The 20815-nt window shown below is 43.3% G+C and overlaps 1 protein-coding gene across 4 annotated transcripts in view; it reads left to right on the top strand.

Moving 5' to 3' along the window:
* The window catches only part of TTC39A (tetratricopeptide repeat domain 39A), a 115257-nt gene that overhangs the window by 77671 nt on the left and 16771 nt on the right, over window positions 1-20815 (top strand). For 3 of the 4 annotated variants that reach the window (XM_089684462.1, XM_089684461.1, XM_089684463.1), the window contains 5 exons: window positions 1291-1382; window positions 6188-6308; window positions 7462-7573; window positions 11718-11832; window positions 20474-20590. In XM_089684462.1, the coding sequence (XP_089540588.1) occupies window positions 1291-1382; window positions 6188-6308; window positions 7462-7573; window positions 11718-11832; window positions 20474-20590 (557 nt within the window). Of the gene's footprint in view, window positions 1-1290; window positions 1383-6187; window positions 6309-7461; window positions 7574-11717; window positions 11833-20473; window positions 20591-20815 lie in introns of those variants that run through there. The other variant, XM_089684464.1, reaches the window with a different exon arrangement.

Raw genomic sequence — 20815 nt, 5'->3', positions numbered from 1 at the left:
TTATTCCGGGTCACAATCCTGCGCAATGTCCTTTTGTCTCTTTCGGTCAGTTGACCGTGTCGACCAAGCATATGCTTGTCATATGACGTTTTCCTGAAAACTGTATTTGCCATCATAACCTTTGATACTGTACCTCGCGACATGGCAAATAAATTGGCAGCTTCAGTCGCAGAGTCACCAGCTGAGCAGCACCAAAAATTCACCCTCTTTGAAGCTCAGTAAGCTCTGACATGACTCCGTATTACTAGGAGTGTATGACGAAAGTGAAGCTTCCCAACTGTTAGCTAGGTGTCTCATCACACAGCGGAAGCAAAAAAGTGTTACATCACTTCCGCTTTCAACCCGAAACGTGTCGTCATGTTCACACCTGCAAATCATGTAGAGTTTCCTTTTCTTGGTCTAACCCCTGTACATTCCACTGACTTTCAGACGCCAACAACATAATCATTGTTGTTCACTTTACCTGTCATAGGTCATAAAATGTATAGCTGATTGGTGTATGTTAAGGTAGAACCCAAAGCAAATTTTGTTTAGTTCTGGATAGCGTGTGAAAGGGTTAGAACTTCTGTTGGGATTATTAATATTGTCTATGTCCATGTCAGAGTGATTCTTTTAGTTGGTGGTCACCAGGATAGAAAGTGAGGAGAACATTTCATAGTTGTCCCCTGTATGGCCATGGCTGTTTTAGTAATATTTGTAAACTTGTGATTTTCCTTTGACTTTAAGGGGGATGCTTTCTCACTTCCTGTTTTGTTTTTGGTACAGGAAGTAAGATGAAATTCTCCAAGGGGGATACAGACAGCAATAAAATCTTGATAGAAGGTGTGACTCTTTCCCACTCTATCCAAAACTAGAAAAAAGGATTGCTGGGAGCTCCATATTAAAGTATAGAGTGGAGAAAAATGACACCTGTCAGGTCTTTATTGCTGTCTGTGCCCTTGTTAGGGAGATTCCCCCTCTATTTGTTTACCATTATCACCAAGAGTGAAAGAAACTTCCATATTTTTGGTTGCCACCAGAACAAAAAATAGAGGGGAAATCTTTCAATGGGGACACTAGTCCTGGTGACTCTTGTAACAACTAGGGATTCCTTCACTTGGAGGGATTTCTTCTCACTTCCTGTTTTGGCTATTTGACATGAAGTAAAGGAGAGTCTCCTCAATGGGACAACCTTACTGTATCCACAATTCATTTATTTTATACTTTTATAATTGTATACTGTTTACAGTCTTTGTATTTGAAAGCTTTGTTCACCTTTTAAATGTATATGTTATGTTACTTCTTTCACAGGCCACATATGTGTATATGAAAGCAGCATATCTCAGCATGTTTGGTCGAAATGACTCCAAACCCTTCGGGGAGGATGAAGTACAACTTTTCAGGTAAGAAGGAAAGAAAGTATGATTTCTTGCTGCCTGTCTACAACATAAGTGTACGGTGGGTTAGATCATATAAGATTTTGAGCTGATTTTTCAAGAATTGTTTATGAAACTTTACCTTTACGTCTTCAGCTGAAATGTTGTACTAGCTACCTTGGAGCTCTACAACCATGTGTTTGTATTATCAGATATAGGAGATTATTTCCATTTGAGAGAAAAGCAAAACCAGCGCTCAGGTCCATACACATCCTAGGAACACGGTACCAGTCACTCGCTGAGATGCAGCCCTCTAAAGATCGGGGAATCTTGATAATACTGGAAAAAAGCATAAAAGGGCGCACTCTCCTCGTGCATTACCGTGATAAAAAAGTATTTATTGAAAATGACAAAAGTGTATACTCACAAACCAAGAGTCATAAATAAGAGCAAGGAACCAGTGTGACCGTCCCAGCAGATGTATTACGAAAACCCCCTGCGCTTAAATGGATAATCCCTAACCTAAGCTGCTCACACCCCCCTTTTTACCAAAAAGTGACACAAAAAATGAATAAATGGTGTAGCGCTATATAAATACTAATACATATAAATATAATAAAAATAATATTAAATCAATATATAACACAAATACCCTGAAGAAGTCATGTGGTTATCGTGACGCAACGTGTCGGTACGCTGTGACAGGACTTCCAGTGAGCGGTGACGTCATTTCCGGCGTGGGTGCCATATTGGGACACAAGGAACCATGCAGTACACCCATAATATGGGGGAATAAGGCTTGATGAGTTCTAATACAATGTGAGTAGGCATTTTTACTATGTTTTTTCCTATTAATAAATACTGATTCACACTATGGAGGATCTCTTTTGTCTTTGTTATGATCCTTTGGTGTGAACGGCAACATAAGGGTACCAGGTGATTGGAGAGAGCTCAGGAGGAGTATTGAGTCTGCTGAAGTATCCAGAGTGGTCTTTTACTGTGACGTGGTAGTTCCTGTGCGGAACGTGGTTAATCCACAAAGCGAGCTGGCCCTTGCGGTCACTGTGAGGAGGTGAGGGGGCACTCAGGCCACTTAAGGATACTAATCACAAGGTTTTTGGCACTAAACTCACCCCACGTTGTGTTGATTTATTCACGTTATGTCGATTTGTGTTTGTGCACAAAAGAGTGTATTCAAGTGGACATTTATACAGATTGGACATTTATGATTTATCACTTATTGTGTGTTTTATGAAATGTTGGTACACTTGCACTTGTGTGTTTATGTATAGGTTGTGTTCCCATACAGGGAATCACTTGTTTCACTTTCTACTTGATCCCCCGATTGGGGATATAGATGTTTTTGGGGGTTCACTTTATAGGCTTGTGATTTTTTTCACCTATTTGTGTTATATATTGATTCAATATTATTTTTATTATATTTATATGTATTAGTATTTATTTAGCGCTACACCATTTATTCATTTTTTGTTAGTCCCAGCAAATGGTGGTCTTGCGACAGGGTGTGCTAAGGCGGTTCGGGAGACAAGCTCCCTTCCTTGTCTCCCAAAATGTATTAACACACCCTGTCGCAAGACCACCATTTGCTGGGACTGTCACATTGGTTCCTTGCTCTTAACAGGCGTTTCGGGAGTCGAGCTCCCTTCCTCAGAGCTCTGAGGAAGGGAGCTTGTCTCCCAAAATGCGTTAGCACACCCTGTCGCAAGACCACCATTTGCTGGGACTGTCACATTGGTTCCTTGCTCTTAACAGGCGTTTTGGGAGATGAGTGCCCTTCCTCAGAGCTCTGAGGTAGGGAGCTCATCTCCCAAAAGGCGTTAGCACACCCTGTCACAAGACCACCATTTGCTGGGACTGTCACATTGGTTCCTTGCTCTTAACAGGCGTTTCGGGAGAAGAGCTCCCTTCCTCAGAGTTCTGAGGAAGGGAGCTCGTCTCCCAAAACGTGTTAGCACACCCTGTCACAAGACCACCATTTGCTGGGATTGTCACATTGGTTCCTTGCTCTTATTTATGACTCTACGTTTGTGAGTATACACTTTTGTCATTTTCAATAAATAATTTTTTATCACGTAATGCACGAGGAGAATGCGCCCTTTTTTGCTTTTTCCAGATTATTTGTATTGTCCTAAGGAGTAACCAGCACAAAATTAATTACCACTCCCCCTTGGAGCTGATTCATACATGTGCGGTGCGGATTGAATCTCGGGTTTCACAGCTAATTGATACATTAGTTTATCAGCGGTTCATGTCAGGTTTACATCAGGTTCAGGACAGGATACAGGATTTTATCCTGTTCACACGTGCGGTTTAGCAATGGTTCCCATAGAAGTCAATGGCCTGTAATCCGCACCTGAACCTGAAGGCACTGCTCAGAAATCATACATAAGTCCTCATGCACACTGGACGTTTTTACAGTTGTTGTTTTTGGCTTTTGACATTTTATCCTGCAGCCAGTAAACTCCCCAGCATGTTATCATATATGTCCATGCACACATAGACTGTAATCAGCGTTTTTTGGCAGGGGTGTTTTTTGGCTGGAAAAAAAAACCAGGACTAGTGGGTTTCTAGAGGACTTGTTTAGCTGTAAAAGCATTCTAACGCTGAAAAATGCAGCAAAATGTGGTAAATCGCGGCAAACTGGCGTTTTTGGACCTTTTCTTGAGCAAAAAGGAACTGCAAACACAAAAAAACACGGATAAACGCTAATGCAAAAATCCTAAAAACGCTGAGAAACTCTAATTTTTAACGTGACTTTACACAGCTAATATTACCAGCGTTATTAAAACGCCCAGTGTGCATGGAGCCTTATTCAAACTGCACTGAATCCGCACCGCCAGTGCACCGGACATATGTGAACAGGCACCATAGGAAGCAATGTTATTTCACAATGGTTATTCGATTGGTTCAAACAGCATCCAATCCGCACATATGTGAACCGGCACGTAAAGCTAAGTTTAATCTGAATCTCTTTGGTAAAACGTTTCCACCTTTGTTACCTTCTACCTTATTTTAGACCCAGTAAGGTCATCACTGCATCTCTGTGATTCTTTATGCAATGCAGGTAGATCATGGCTGGTGGGAGGGGCCAGCAGGATGCTGCACAAAGCTTTCTAAAACCTCACAGCACTCTGTCTCATTACTCCTTTTCAGAACCCTCTGCCATGGACTGACTTTTGGGAGGAGTTATACAGTTAATAAAATGGCTTAATAGCTGGATGTCACGCTGGAGGAGTGGGGGTTCTTAGGCAGGCTGAATTGGCATGAAGACTGCCCTGGGTAATGCTCAAATGGGTTTCTGAGCATCAGTGATTGAAAGAACCAAAATCCACTGAATGAAAGGGGTGGTCCAGGGCAATCAGGCTAAGGAGGAAAGATTAAGATGATGTGGGAGGTCCTCCAGGCAGGAAAAGAGGGAGGGCTTTATCTGACGTTCTGTAGCTTCTAATACACAATGGAATCTGACAAGTCAGGATCCAGCAATATTTTAAGGGATGTGTGATCATTTCTATGCAAAGTCTTTTACATACAAAATTCCCCAAAGATCATTAAATTAGAACTCTATGCTGAACCTTTCTTCTAAATTTTCTTAGGACCTCTGTGAGATTTTTGTTGTCTGTGTCAGAGGGGAAATGTACTATCATGCAGGTGTCACCAACACAGAGGGTATCTTCCAAAGTAGGCACTTGCAGTAACCACTGTAAGGCTCCATGCACACTGGGCAGTTAACCCCGATGCAGGAGGCTCTGGTGGTTAGAGGCAAGTGGAAGGCATAGATGCACCATACGGCCCCACAGCTGGTAGCCTATCACACTCTATGGGAGCTTTACAGCTGCTGCATCTGCACAGGGGTTGGGCCGTGGTTCTACCGGTATGTACCTTTAGGGCAGTATATGCCTAGGAATGAATGACTGTAATGCATTCATTCCAAGCATTTGTACCTGGGAGAGTACTGCCCTAAATGTTAGTACCACTGAGCAGGGGCGGACTGACAACTCATGGGGCCCCCAGGCAATAGGGGATCATGGGGCCCCTGTGTCCTTGCCCAAACTCAAAAAAGCCTATGAAAAAGGTACCAGGGGCATCTCATGGGGCCCCCTACTGACCCCGGGCCCTCGGGCAGTGCCCGAGTTTCCAAATGGCCAGTCCGCCCCTGCCACTGAGTGCACCTCCCATCCCTGTCCAGCCACAGCAGCTGTCAGACTCTCATAGAGCTTGACAGGCTGTTGGCAGCAGGACTGGATGGCGCACTCAGCGGTACTTCCATGGCTAAATGCCCATTGCACATCAGGCCTTAACGTTGAACATTCCAAGCATAAAAAACCAACAGAGGTTCTTACCCTTCCATATGTAAAACTGAAAGTAAAAACATACCTTTATAAATAAAGTTTTTAATAAAATGAAACATCGTTTGAAGTCATAAAAATTAGTTAAATACTATATGGTAATAAATATATGGCCTATGTCATGCTATATTGAATGATAAACAAATCAATGGATTATCTATTGATTCTCCATAATATGTGAGATGATTGTGGTCGTATTAGTGCACAAAAATAATTGAGTACTGTCTGTGATACTTTTTTTTATTCGCACTAACTTAAAGGTCCAAGCGGTACTAATGCTTGGATTACCATTGCTTGGACCCTGAAGAAGGTGGTATACCCCTAAAGCTTGTACTGAAAATTTGAATGTTAGTGCAAATAAAAATAGTATCATGGAAGTAATCCATTTTTTTCCATCATACACAGAACAGCAGCTGCTCTCGGACCTGTCTATAGCCCATCTTATTATTGTGTTTGCCTCCACAGACAGGTACCGAGTTTAAAAGTGAAAATAGCCGGAAAATCTCTTCCCACTGAGAAATTTGCCATCCGGAAATCTCGTAGGTATCAGGCGCAAATCCACACTCCTCTGCCTGTCCCTCCATTGGTACGACTCTTACGTTTACTCACTGGTTACATGTCAGGTAAAGGGTCATTCAATGAGCTCGGAGGAACTCATACACACATGAATGCAACTCTGCATACAATATTACATGTATTAAATGTATTTTTTTAATGCAGCTAGTGTAAAACCGTCCATAGATGGATCGAAATTCAGCTGGTTCAGCAGGGATCAGTCAAATATCAGTCCATCTATGGGCAGGCTAGTTGTACAGAAGCTGATCTGTTGATTGACTTCTGTACAACCAGCCTGTTGGAAAATGTTCACTCAATCACTGCTGCTGGCTAGGTGCTGATGAGTGTACCCATTGTCCAACAGGAAATTGTAAACTAAATGGGCTAGAGGGATGCCGGGGACACCGTGTTTAGCTTAGCAGGCATGGCCGTGGCTGGCACAGACAAGCCCAAGCGCCATGTTTGCTATTATACTGACAGCACATGGAGGGACTCCTGCTAGCCAAGTAAGTGCCACATGGGAGTGCTGAGGTGGACTGCACCCCCACTAAGCTTTCATGCAAATGCTCAGATAGGTGGGGTGTTGTAGATAACCCATTGAAATTACACTATGGGAGGCATCATCCATATGTGAAAACAAAGACCAATGGGACTTTAATTATGCCTCCAGTGGTGAAAACAACAGCTGATTAAAGCTACGTTTGCTATTTTATTAATACAAAAAAATGTATTAGTCCTTATGGACTTTTTATGGAATTATTTTGTATTATTAAAATAGCAAAAGTAGCTTTAATCAGCTGTCGTTTTCACCACTGGAGACATAATTAAAGTCCCATTGGTCTTAGTTTTCACATATGGATGATGGCTCCCATAGCATAATTTCAATGGATCGTTTATCTCAACACTTCACCTATCTGAATATTTGCAACAGTGTCAAATATTGCACTACTTTTATGTTGCTCTCTTTTACTTTTACACTGATCTGCCCAATTTATTTCTGCTCATCAGCTCTCCTTTTTGTTAGTGTATTTTGTGTGGCCCAAGACAATTCCTCATTTCTGTTAACATGAGTGATTTCCTGGTAGTATGACATCTGTTTGCTTAGTGATAATGATTATCCTAGACATTGTATGATTTAGATTTGCAGAGATCAGGAATACAATTGTAAGTGCTTCCCTTCACAGGAGATGATGTATATCTGGAATGGCTATGCTGTCATTGGGAAGCAGAGGGACCTCACTGAGGACATGCTGGAGACCCTGAACCAGTCAGAGGAAGCTCTGGAAGGAGCTGCAGGTAGCAAGTCATGTAATTTAAGGCAAGCACTCATTTTTCGGGTGTTTTTGCATGTGGGGACCAGTGGCTGATACATTCAGATGTCTGCTGGATTCATCTGCCATGTCATCATTTTCATTACTTTACCTATTTGGGCTAATTTAATGGATACTGGTGTCTTGCTTTCAAGGTAGTCATAGACGTGAAACAACCATTGACCAACCTGGATAATGATCTCATGTCTATAGACATGCTTGCAGAGGTCTTGGCCTGTTAGAAAACATGCTTTTGTTTCCCGTGGTGTTTTTATTTCGAAGAAACTCCTTCTACCTCTCATTTCTGTAACATAAACATGAATACTTCGATAACCCTGGCTCCTATGTTCATGTCTGAAGCTGGATCTAAAGACCTCTTAACATAGTTGGATTGTGCCCGTGTGTTTCACCTTTCTCTGATGTCTATATTCATCTTCCTAGTTGGAGTATGCCTAAACATGGCTAATACCAAAACTTGTCTAGGAATGGAGAAAGATTGATGGATGTAGACAGGAAAACTCCCTAAGTGCTCTGTGATACACAGCCATCACAATAGATGTAGCTCATAAGGCAAATAATAATGTAAACACTAAAAGTAATGTTTTCCACAGTAAATATTAGGGTCAGTAAAGAGTTTACCTTGGTGTCACTATAACACCAGCCTCGTGATACTTGGGAAAACCGTCAAAGGTCACACATGGCAATGATTTCAGTAAATGTATAATCCCAAATCTCAGAAGTCTATAAAAATACAATCAAAGGTACTAACATACAGTAAATGTACAATAGTAGTGTCAGGATCAGGGGCGGACTGACCATTCGAGCACTCGGGCACTGTTCGAGGGCCCGGGGTCAGTAGGGGGCCCCATGAAATGCCCCTGGTACCTTTTTTATAGGTTTTTTGGGTGTGCTTTGAGTGTAGGCAAGGACACAGGGGCCCCATGAGCCCCTATTGCCCGGGGGCCCCATGAGTTGTCAGTCCGCCCCTGGTCAGGATGTATTGAGTTCCTGCATTTTATGCTTGTTTGTATATGCCATCTAATGTCTCCAAATGCATATTGCCAGAAAGGTTGTAGTGGCAAACTTTTGGTGCTTGATAAATAAGTGTCGTGTTTCCAAAATGTATAAAGAGTGCTTGTATGCCGTCTGTAACTTGTCTTCTGTACTGTGACAGAGCTCAAACATGCACACGTTCCAGTCCACATTGCGACCTATGATTTCAGACCTCCCACAGTGCATCATGAGTCAATCTTGGCTCCCCAGATGACCAACTCCAGCCACTGGTCAAAAGTAACCATTGTTGGGCCTTCATGGTTACAAGCAGTCACAAAAGGGTGACCACAAGTGGCCCAATAATTGTAATCATTTTTGAACATCATTAGTTATGCTGTTTCTGACCTCTTAGGGAGTGATAATGCACATATTGGTTGAATGCCTGTGTTACACAGGGAGAATTTCCGATTTATTGGAAAACTTCCCTGTGATTGAGCCTGACCCTATGCACTGTGTAGAAGAGGGAAGGAGCACAGTACAGCAAGTGTGCAACTGTTACTGTTGAGAAAGTCTTTGGAGATTCAGAGCCCGATGAAATTCTTACCCAAGGATGAGCAAATATTTCCCCATTTGCTACTCTGGATAAGATATGTTCCAATTTGCGGTCCCATGCTGGTGATTTTAACCATTTTCAACCACAAAAACAATTACATACATTAAAGGAGCCCATCACAACAGTTTAAATAATTTTATGTTGTTGGTAGAGACTGTAGGTAGCAGGTTGCATTCATATTCTTGGTGGTTTGGGCATTTGAAAGCAGTTTGAAAGTAGGTAAAATTTGTATGTATGTATGACCAACATTAGTCATTGTGTCTTTAAAATTAACATGTGGCCAGGCTATGGACTTTCAAGTATTTTCTGATTCTTTAAAATGATGTTTAAAGCAACCCCTTACTAACATCTTTAGCTGCTAGTGCTATGGAGCAATTTATCCTCAAAGTTCAAAGGAGAAGCACTGAAGGTTTTCAAGTCGTTCTCTTAGCTCAGCTTCCCATCCAGTGCTCTTGCTCTGTGTTTACAATATTAAAAGGAGACAAGGCTGATGGGTCACTGGAAGTGCGGAAAGCAGGGTGAGTTGAGCTGCCAAGTCAGTGCTGAAGTAAGGTTCAAAACGGAATCCAGGGACCCCTACTGACCATGTTCACTTTTAACCACACACATAAAAGCACAAACCACGTTCACAAAATCACACCACATTTTTAGCATTGTAGACTACTGGAACAAACGGCAGACATTCAAGGTTTAAGGACAAGATGCCTTGGAAACAATGGATGGGGAAATGATGCAGTGTAGTGTGCTGCAGTGAACTGTGGGTGTGGCCAAATTGCAGTGACAGTTGGAGGAACTTTAAGAGCATACTAAAAACAAGCTGGGTATGCTCTGCTATGGGTCACGGGTGTGTAATGTATATAGCTCAGTGGTCAGGATGATGTAATGCACAGAGTGCAGGGGTCATGGGTAAGTAAGAGTGTAGGGGGTCAGGAATGAGTACTACATGAAGCGCAGGGGCAAGAAGTAAGTAACATACAGATTACAGATGTCAGGAGTACATAATGCATAGAGGACAAGGGATCAGGGGTAAGCAATGCACAGGGCGCAGAGGTCAGGGGTAAGTAACACATAGAGTGAAGGAGTCAAGAGTAAATAAAGCACAGAGTGCAGGGGCCAGGGGTAAGTAACACACAGAGTGTGCAGGGGTCAGGAGTAAGTAATGCAGAGTGCACAAGGGCCAGGAGTAAAAAATGCACAGCATGCAGGGGCCAGGAGTAAGTATGACAGAAAGTAGTTTTTAACAGGGACAGCCAGATTTTGAAGGGCCTTAAGAAGGAAAATACATAGGCAATTATTATGCAGAATTGTAATTCCAATAGGTGGAACACCTAAGGCTACATTCAGACCATAAGTGAATGCATACACCTTTTAGATATGTTTAGCGATTTACTGTGAATAAGAAAGTACAAGACAGTAGAATCTAGCATGCTAGTATTTTTGCTATCCAAAAAGCCTCAAGTTTATACAAAGCAAGTTAATATTTATCCTTTTTAGGCCCTAGTGCCCAACCTGCAGCCCTTTGGTGTTTGAAGTGTGGCCCACAGATCCAGTAATGGGAGCATTGATTTGCAAAGGGAGCTTTAATAACCCTTATCTCTAGCAGTTTTCTGTAACATGTCCCTAGTCGTTGACTGTCCCTACAGAATGATTCATTTTCCAACCAGTCATGTAGAACAGTCTCTGACCATTTTCTCTAGTAAAAGTTTTCAGTCTATGACAGTCTTCTGTAGCATTACATGTAATAAATATTATATGCATCAGGGACTACATTTGAGGCCCCCTTCATCTTGTTAGTCGAAACATTCTTGGATACATTTCTCCTTTCCAATTCTGTACTGGACAAGGTAACTGGAAGGTCAAGGTTAATCAAACTGATCTTTTCAATGTATTCCTAATTGAGTCCTTAATGGTCCTCATCCCTGGCGGTGCAATCTCCATTGCATTGCACAGGTGTTTTGGTGACCCCAGTATGGGGCGGTTGGACTCTGTACCCTATAGCACAGGATAGCTTTCCTTCTCCTTCTTTTGCATTCTAAAAGCTAGCTCACCACAAGAGTTGACACCTATGCAGTGCAATACTGACACTGGAGGCTGGGGACAATGCTAGGGATGTTTGTTTCCCAGAGACAGACCTTCAAAATGGGGCAGTCCTCAGGAAATGGGGACAAATGGCAACCATATGCTGGAGGGGGTAGCAGGGAGAACTTAGCTTTTATGTCACTACTGACGGAGATGAACTGAGCTGCTAGGAGAATGACTTGAACAATGTTCGTGCTTCTGCTGTGAATTTTGAGGATGAATTGGTCCACACTACCCGAAGCTACAAAGATCATTCGTGGCTTATTTAGAGCTCATTTACGGTCTGTTCAAAAAGTGAACTCATGACTAGGCTAGGGGTGATTTACTGTGTACAATTCCATTTGTCCTAGGTAATGCAGAATAACTGAAATAGCTCAGCTGGAGTCTGTAGCTGTAACCATCCATTGAAAATAATTAAACTGACTTATTTTGTACTCCATGTCAGCCTCTGAATTCCTGGCCGATGATCAGTGCCTGGTGAAGTTGCTTAAAGGTCTTTGCCTGAAGTATCTGGACAGGATAGACGAGGCAGAAGAGTGCTTTAAATACATTTCTGTAAAGTGAGTATGTGCTAGAGGGTTTGTGATGTATATTCTGCACATTTACACTTACATATGTATTTTATGTACATGTTTTACATATGTATGTGTGATATATATATATATATATATATATATATATATATATATATATATATATATATTTATTTATTTTATCTCCATTCTGCAACTGCGTGTCTGCAAAGAAATCTATATTTCTTAATATGGTTGGATTCAGATCTATGAGCATTGTCATGAGTGTTAACGCATGGTGGTAACATGGGTTGCATTTTGGGGGTATCGTAATTATTTCAAATAACCACAAATTTATTTAGGCACAGTAAACTCTGCACCTGACCCTTCAACTCACCACAACATACAGGACAGGGTTTCTCAGCCTTTTTACCTTGGAGGAAGCCTTAGCAAAAAGTTTGACATCTCAGGGAACCCCTGAAATAATTTTCACATCTGCAGCTAATGGATTATTGGTATGATCGGTGAACTGTTGATATAACAACAATTGTACAGCACTTTGGAACAATGTAGAAATCACTTTTCAAAGTCATGCTACTGTTACTGAACATTCGACAGAAGATAGTATGAAGGATTTGCAGCCTTTTATTTGAATCTCAGATTCAATAGCACAAACTACATTGAGAAGGAAAGTATAGTGTATTTTGTAGTTAGCACATTTATTCAGTTGTAATTGCAATAAGAATGCAAGGTGTGTGTGAAAAAAAACAGTTAAAATTCACTTACCCCTTTACCTGGCTTGCAGCCGTGGCACCTAGGTGTGGGTGATGCATCCCACGTCCCTCCAGAATACGCCTCTGCACTGTGCTGCGGGAGTGAGTGTTCGGTTCTCAGCATTCCCCGGGATCTTGTCAGAAACTTACTGCAAGGTCTGTTTTAAACTAGTTTTAGAGGTGGCTCACATTTTCACCTTCTCTCCCATATATTTGTTACTGTAATCAATGCAGTGATTTATAGATTAGAGGCAAGGTAGATTAGCTATTAGTCCTCATGCACATTAAACGGTTTTACAGCGGCTGTTTTTGGCTTTTGACGTTTTTTTCTACAGCCAGTAAACCCCCCAGCATGTTATCCTATGCACACACAGACTGTAATCAATGTTTTTTGGCTGAAAAAAACCCCCAGGACTAGTGGGTTTCTAGAGGAGATTTTTAGCTGTAAAAACGTGGTAAAACACAGCAAGCCAACGTTTTTGGACAGTTTTTTTTACAAAAAAAAAGCGCAGCAAATCGCTGCTAAATGCTAATACAAAAACACTAAAAAATGCTGAAAAACGGTTTAACTTTTTTAACGTGACTTCATACAGCTAACGTTACCAGTGTTATTAAAACGCCCCGTGTGCACGGAGCCTTACAACGACTGTGCCCAACTGCTTAACACCTAAGATCATACCCATTCATGGAGTGCATTGTTTTTAGAAAGCTTGTCGACTCAGATTATGGAGAATTTTCATAAAGCAGCAAAGGTGACATTCACCGAACATTCACAGGTGACTAGTAAGTCACTGTAATTTAAAATGTATGCACCCGGAAGAGTCAGCTTCAGTGAATATCTGGTGAATGTTACATTCACTTTTTTAATAAATCTTTCCCTATAGACTTGCATTGAGAAGGGGTGGGGAATTACAACATTGTGCAGTGCTGCAAAACAGTACAAATGAATTCATGCGTCCTCTGAACTCTGAAGTTGTGTTTTTTGTTTTTTTAACTCCAATGAGCTGCGGGCCGGGTCATTCCTGCCCTACTGCTCACATACACAAAGAGGCTGGCAGAGTGGAGGGAATGACCCGGCCCGCAGCTCATTGGAGTTTAAAAAACAAAAGCGTGGAGGATGCCTGAGCTCATCTCTGCAAAACAGAAAGCAGAGTCTCTATTTTGATGAGCAGATATGGATATATTTTTACAAAGTATACATCCTAACAAGGTTTTTGAAACATTAACACACATTGATAGACTTTATACATCAAGCTGATTACGATATTATGCATTCTCTTTGAGGGCCAGTTCACACTATAGAAACGCAGTCCAGATGCCTTCCGGATGCATTCTTGCATGCACGTTTTTGGTGCTTTCTGGTACTTTTTTGATGCATTCCAGTTCATTTTTTCCCCTTTTTCTGCAATTTAAATAGGGACATGTGCATTCCAGTGTGTTTTGGTGCATTTCAGTGCATTTTTTTATGTGTTTTTCTGCGTTCCAGTACAGTTCTGTGCAGAAAAAATGCAGCATGTTCTGCTTTTTTCCTGCACGAGGAACGTACTTGAACTGGAAACACTGATGTGAACTATGACATTGACAACCATATAACCTATTTTCTGTGCATTTTGGATGCAGAAAAAAAACAACTGAAACACATGTAGTGTGAACTGACCCTTAGGGGTTTATTTACTAAAGCTGGAGAGTCCAAAATCAGACTCCCTTCTGCATAGAAACCAATCAGCTTCCAGGTTTCATTGCCAAAGCTTCATTGAACAAGCTGAGGTTAGAAGCTGATTGGTTTCTATGCAGAAGGGAGTCTGATTTTGGACTCTCCAGCTTTAGTAAATAAACCCCTTAGTGTCTGTGCCTGGACACTGCAGACTAGTGATGGGCTGAACACCCCCCAAACTTAATGAAAGCCTATGGGACTCGAACTTGTAAATTCAAAAGTGCACATTTTGAAGGTTGATGGCCATAAAAGGGGGATGGGGATTCAGGTACTGCCCTAAGGGACATGACTTTCAAAAGTATAGTTTTTATCATACCTGGGAGGTCCCCTTAAACTACCTGTAAAGTTGCACATCTTAACAATGTACACAACCTGCTGCATTTTGTTTAAAAAATGATATTTTTATTAGAAAAAAAAAAACAGACCTTTAGGTCTGGTAGGAAGGTTAGAAGGGACCCCACAGTAAAAACATTTATTTATTTATTTATTTTTTTAAGTGTGTGGGGTTCCCCCTAAATGCCATACCAGACCCTTTAGATCTGGTAGGACTATTAAGGGGAACCCCACCTCTCAAAAATGGTGGAAAAAGTGAGTGTAGTTCGTCCTAAAAACCATACCAGGCTCTTTAGGCCTGGTAGAACTTTTAAGGGGAACCCCACCCACAAAAAATGCCCCCCCCCCAAATTCCTACCAGACCCTTGATCTGAGCACAGGCCTGGCAGCTTGAGGGCCCAAGCTGCCCTCCCTGCAGCTTACTAGGCCACATGCCCTCGGCATTGGGATGGTGCCCCCTGGGTTGTGGTTGTGGGGGTCTGCGGGGGGGCCCCTAGATCCTGCCCCCCTTGTGAATGAGTACAGAGTACCCCTACTCATTCACCAAAAAATGTGTAAAATGTGAATAAAACACAACAGTTTTTGACTTTAAGTCCTTTATTAAAAAAAAAAAAGCTAAAAAAATGGTTCCATCATTGTAATCCATCGTCAATCATGGTGTCCAGTATTATCACAACGACACCGACTCGCCGAAGTGACCCAACGCCCGCCAAGCACTCGCCACAATCTGACATTTGCCGGTCAGATGTAAACAATTGGGCGGAGCTAGCGGTGATGTCACTGCTAGCTCCACCCAATTGTGCTGTGATTTGCCAAAGCATTGCACCTGACCTATGCTCAGGTGCATTGCTTTGGCCAATCAGAATGCACTCTCAGAGCGCAGTGCATTGTGGGGCGTGCAGGCAAACATCCTGCTGAATGCCCTTACCGTTTGTTTGTTCACCACACACACACACACAGCCAGTGTTCAAGGTCATCACTACTGCAGACAGCTTTCCTAAATGTTTGCACTCGCCATCCATCCGGCACTAACAGATTCAATGATAGTGCAATACTTTAATTCAGGGGTGTCTAACTTGCGGCCCAACACAAAATTGTAAGCTTACTTAAAAATATTGATTATTTTTATTTTTTTGTAAAAATGTGTTTACACTTAGCGAACACTTGCACCAAATAAAAAATTGACAGTGTCTCTTTACTGGACATTTATAAGTTTTATTTTCCCAAAGAAAAATCTCCCACTCTTCACAATCACACCTTATTCATGTCATCAGTTTTCCCCAGCACCTATATTTGTGAGCAACTCATTTTCAAGGATGAAGCACACAAAGGGCACAATTAGAACCAAAATATCTGATGAGCACCTTGTGAATTCAATAAGAAGTTCTATAACATCCACTGAACCAGATATTGATGCGTTAGATTGTCAAAATCAGTGTCAGATATTGCACTAGTTTTATGTTGCCCTCTTTTACTTTTATAATAAAAAATATTACAAAAATGCAGTTTTATTACTCAGATTATCTATATAAGTGATCGTTAACTTGTGATCTGCCTGACTTTTTCTGCCCAGGAATGTCAAATGGTTGGACACTGCTGCTTTTATTATTGAACTGCTGCAGCTCTCGTTATGTTATGTTCATACACATAACTATAATCCACTTACATACAGCTGGCTGTAGATCAGTGGTTCTCAACCTTTCTAATGCCGCGACCCCTTAATACAGTTCCTCATGTTGTGGTGACCCCCAACCATAAAATTATTTTCGTTGCTACTTCATAACTGTAATTTTGCAGTGGGAGGACTAGCGCCCCATCACTGATGTCAGTGGGATGAATAGTGTCCCATCGTTGGTATCAATGGGAGGAATAGTGCCCCATCATTGGTGTCAGTGGGAGGAAGAGTGTCCCATCATTGGTGTCAGTGGGAGGAATAGTGCCCCATCATTGGTGTCAGTGGGAGGAATAGTGCCCCATCATTGGTGTCAGTGGGAGGAATAGTGCTCCATCATTGGTGTCAGTGGGAGGAATAGTGCCCAATCATTGGCGTCAGTGTGTGAGGAATAGTGCCCCATCATTAGTGTCAGTGTGTGAGGAATAGTGTCCCATCATTGGTGTCAGTGGGAGGAATAGTGCCTCATCATTGGCGTCAGTGGGAGGAATAGTGCCTCATCATTGGCGTCAGTGGGAAGAATAGTGTCCCATCATTGGCGTCAGTGGGAGGAATAGTGTCCCATCATTGGCGTCAGTGGGAGGAATAGTGTCCCATCATTGGCGTCAGTGGGAGGAATAGTGTCCCATCATTGGCGTCAGTGGGAGGAATAGTGTCCCATCATTGGCGTCAGTGGGGGGAATAGTGCCCCATCATTGGCATCAGTGGGAGGAATACTGCCCCATCATTGGTATCAGTGGGAGGAATAGTGCCCCATCATTGGTATGAGTGGGAGGAATAGTGCCCCATCATTGGTATGAGTGGGAGGAATAGTGCCCCATCATTGGTATGAGTGGGAGGAATAGTACCCCATCATTGGTGTCAGTGGGAGGAATAGTGCCCCATCATTAGTATCAGTTGGAGGAATAGTGCCCCATCATTGGTGTCAGTGGAAGGAATAGTGCCCCATCATTGGTATGAGTGGGAGGAATAGTGCCCCATCATTGGTATGAGTAGGAGGAATAGTGCCCCATCATTAGTATCAGTGGGAGGAATAGTGCCCCATCATTGGTGTCAGTGGAAGGAATAGTGCCCCATCATTGGTATGAGTGGGAGGAATAGTGCCCCATCATTGGTATGAGTGGGAGGAATAGTGCCCCATCATTGGTGTCAGTGGGAGGAATAGTGCCCATCATTGGTGTCAGTGGGGGGAATAGTGTCCCATCATTGGTGTCAGTGGGGGGAATAGTGTCCCATCATTGGTGTCAGTGGGGGGAATAGTGTCCCATCATTGGTGTCAGTGGGGGGAATAGTGCCCCATCATTGGTATCAGTGGGGGGAATAGTGCCCCATCATTGGTATGAGTGGGAGGAATAGTGCCCCATCATTGGTATGAGTGGGAGGAATAGTGCCCCATCATTGGTGTCAGTGGGAGGAATAGTGCCCCATCATTGGTGTCAGTGGGAGGAATAGTGCCCCATCATTGGTGTCAGTGGGAGGAATAGTGCCCCATCATTGGTATCAGTGGGAGGAATAGTGCCCCATCATTGGTATCAGTGGGAGGAATAGTGCCCCATCGTTGGCGTTAGGGGGAGGAATAGTGCCCCATCGTTGGTGTCAGTGGGTGGGAGGAATAGTGCCCCATCGTTGGTGTCAGTGGGGGGAGGAATAGTGCCCCATCGTTGGTGTCAGTGGGGGGAGGAATAGTGCCCCATCGTTGGTGTCAGTGGGGGGAGGTGTCAGTGGGGGGAGGAATAGTGCCCCATCGTTGGTGTCAGTGGGGGGAGGAATAGTGCCCCATCGTTGGTGTCAGTGGGGGGAGGTGTCAGTGGGGGGAGGAATAGTGCCCCATCGTTGGTGTCAGTGGGGGGAGGAATAGTGCCCCATCGTTGGTGTCAGTGGGGGGAGGAATAGTGCCCCATCGTTGGTGTCAGTGGGGGGAGGAATAGTGCCCCATCGTTGGTGTCAGTGGGGGGAGGTGTCAGTGGGGGGAGGAATAGTGCCCCATCGTTGGTGTCAGTGGGGGGAGGAATAGTGCCCCATCGTTGGTGTCAGTGGGGGGAGGAATAGTGCCCCATCGTTGGTGTCAGTGGGGGGAGGTGTCAGTGGGGGGAGGAATAGTGCCCCATCGTTGGTGTCAGTGGGGGGAGGAATAGTGCCCCATCGTTGGTGTCAGTGGGGGGAGGAATAGTGCCCCATCGTTGGTATTAGTGACACAAATGATGGGGCACTATCCCTCCCACTGACACCAATGATACTTACCTTGCTGACTCCTGCTCCAGCCTGGGCTCGCTCTCTCCCTCTCCCATCTACAGCCTGCATACCTGGCTGCAGCAGCAAAATTTGCACTTACCTGTCAGCTGTCTTCCTTCTCTGGCCGCTCTCTTCACTCGCTCCTGCAGCTCCCTCGATCTTCTTCGATCTCCGCGCGCTGCCGCTCGGCTCCTCCTCTCCAAGCTCCACCTTCTCGCCGGTGATTGGCCGCCTGTGTGCCTCTCCTGAGCTACAGTTCCGGTGGCCAATCAGCGGCGAGGAGGCGGTGACAGGGGCAGCATATCATCCCGCCCACACATCGCTGGAGACAGCAGCGGTGTCTCGGTTCCTAAGACCATCGGAAATATGTGTTTTCCGATGGTCTTAGGCGACCCCTGGGAAATGGTCGTTCGACCCCCAAAGGGGTCGCGACCCCCAGGTTGAGAACCGCTGCTGTAGATGGATCCAAGTACAGCAGAGCCAGCTGAATGTTGATATACTGTATGTATTCCTGCTGGATCTAACGATTAAACGGGCTTGTTGGAAAATGTTTCTCGATCATCGACTGCAGATACTCATCAGAGTATTCTGATGGCAGAGAGTCCCTGCTCTCAGAATACAATGTCTCAGCGGGGAGGATTTCTCTGCCCTCTGTGGATGGAGGAATCTATTAGTTTTTTTTTTGTTCAGCTACTGGCCTAAGGAAAAGGCTCAAAAATTATATCTGCAATTTGCTTGCTTTACCTAACTATATTAAACATGTTATGGTGATTTAAATTTGCATTTCTTTTTTAACATGTTCATTCCCAAAAAATATACTTTTTCTCACTTTTCACCCTCAGCATGTTTTTGCATAACTGAAAAAATTCAATTTGAATTAGTATACCAAACCAGAAAAAAAAAACACACGTCCTGAAAAAAAGGGAAAAGGGGAAAAAGGTACGATCAAGCGTTTGCACCTGCAAAGCATGTATTTGGTTTGGTCTTGATGGGTCATTAACTATTTAAAGTAGACTGAAGCTGGCTATACCAGCCCAGAATTTGCTATGCGGGTGCCCATGTTGGCCCCCCTCTGCCTGACAACCTTTGATTGAAATATCAAATCTACTGGGTGGAAAATTGCCAGCTGAACAGCAGCTGCTTCCAATGAGCTGTTGGGTTTTGTGACCGGTAGCAGGGCCAGCTGTGGGGCGGCACAGTGGCTAAGTGGTTAGCATGTCTGCCTGGCAGTACCAGCATCACCGGCTCAAATCCCAACCACGGCACCACCTACCTAGAGCTTGCATGCTCTCCCTGTGCCTGCGTGGGTTTCCTCCAGGTACCCCGGTTTCCTCCCACACTCCAAAGATATGCTGGTAGGTGAATTGGCTCCTGTCTAAATTGGCCCTAATATGTGTATGTATGAATGTGAGTTAGGGACCTTAGACTGTTCACCTCTTGAGGGTTAGGGACTGATGTGAATGTACAATATATATGTAAAGCGCTGCATAAATTGATGGCGCTATATAAGTACCTGAAATAAATAAATAACAATAGCAATGGGATATTTGTCATAGGATTTTTTCAGTCAGCCCACAGGCCCTTTATGTGTATGGCCAGCTTTTCTCCCTAGTGTGCCCTTCTCTTATTTGTTGCTCTTTCTACTGTTGCATCTTCCTTATTTGATGCCACTGATGATGTAACTTCTCTGCATTTGTACTGGGGGTTACATCTTCCCAGCACATAGCTCCATTGGTGGGCTGGGAATGTACACTACACTGTTCATGTGCTGCAGACTGTATGCATTTTCTAGCAGGAAAGTAAGGGAGCATATGGCAAAAGATACCCTTGATGTCTCTTGTACCAAAAACTATACCTGATAGCAAGTTTAGTGTCTCTTTAACAAAGCTCCAGGGAATATTTTATCTTTTTTTTACAACTTTTTAACTGTCTTACCACCTGTGAAACATTTTTTCTGCTTGGCAGTGAAAAGAAGATTAAATATGATGAGTACCTGGTACCCAATGCTTTGCTGGAGCTGGCTCTACTCTATCTGCAGCTGGACAGAAGGGAGGAAGCTGTCAAACTGCTGGAAAGTGCCAAGTAAGTGAGACTGACAGCATAGTGATATGTGAAATTTGGCCATATAACATAACAAAACCATCATTTTAGAATCTACTGCCCATTATAAGAATGTTGTGGCCTTTGTCATTCACAAGGTTATTCCTTGTCTTCAGCATGTCATACTTGAGAAGTATAGAGATTTGTAAGCTCCATAGATTAGGCTGTGAGCTCCAGTAGTGATTATTTGGCCTTTTAAAAGTCTCT

This window comes from Staurois parvus, unplaced genomic scaffold, assembly GCF_062004578.1.
Source record: "Staurois parvus isolate SC_StPar_1 unplaced genomic scaffold, SC_StPar_1.0 ptg000347l, whole genome shotgun sequence".
Lineage (NCBI taxonomy): Eukaryota > Metazoa > Chordata > Amphibia > Anura > Ranidae > Staurois > Staurois parvus.
Note: the sequence above shows the minus strand (reverse complement) of the source record. Positions and strands in the feature narration are given on the sequence as shown.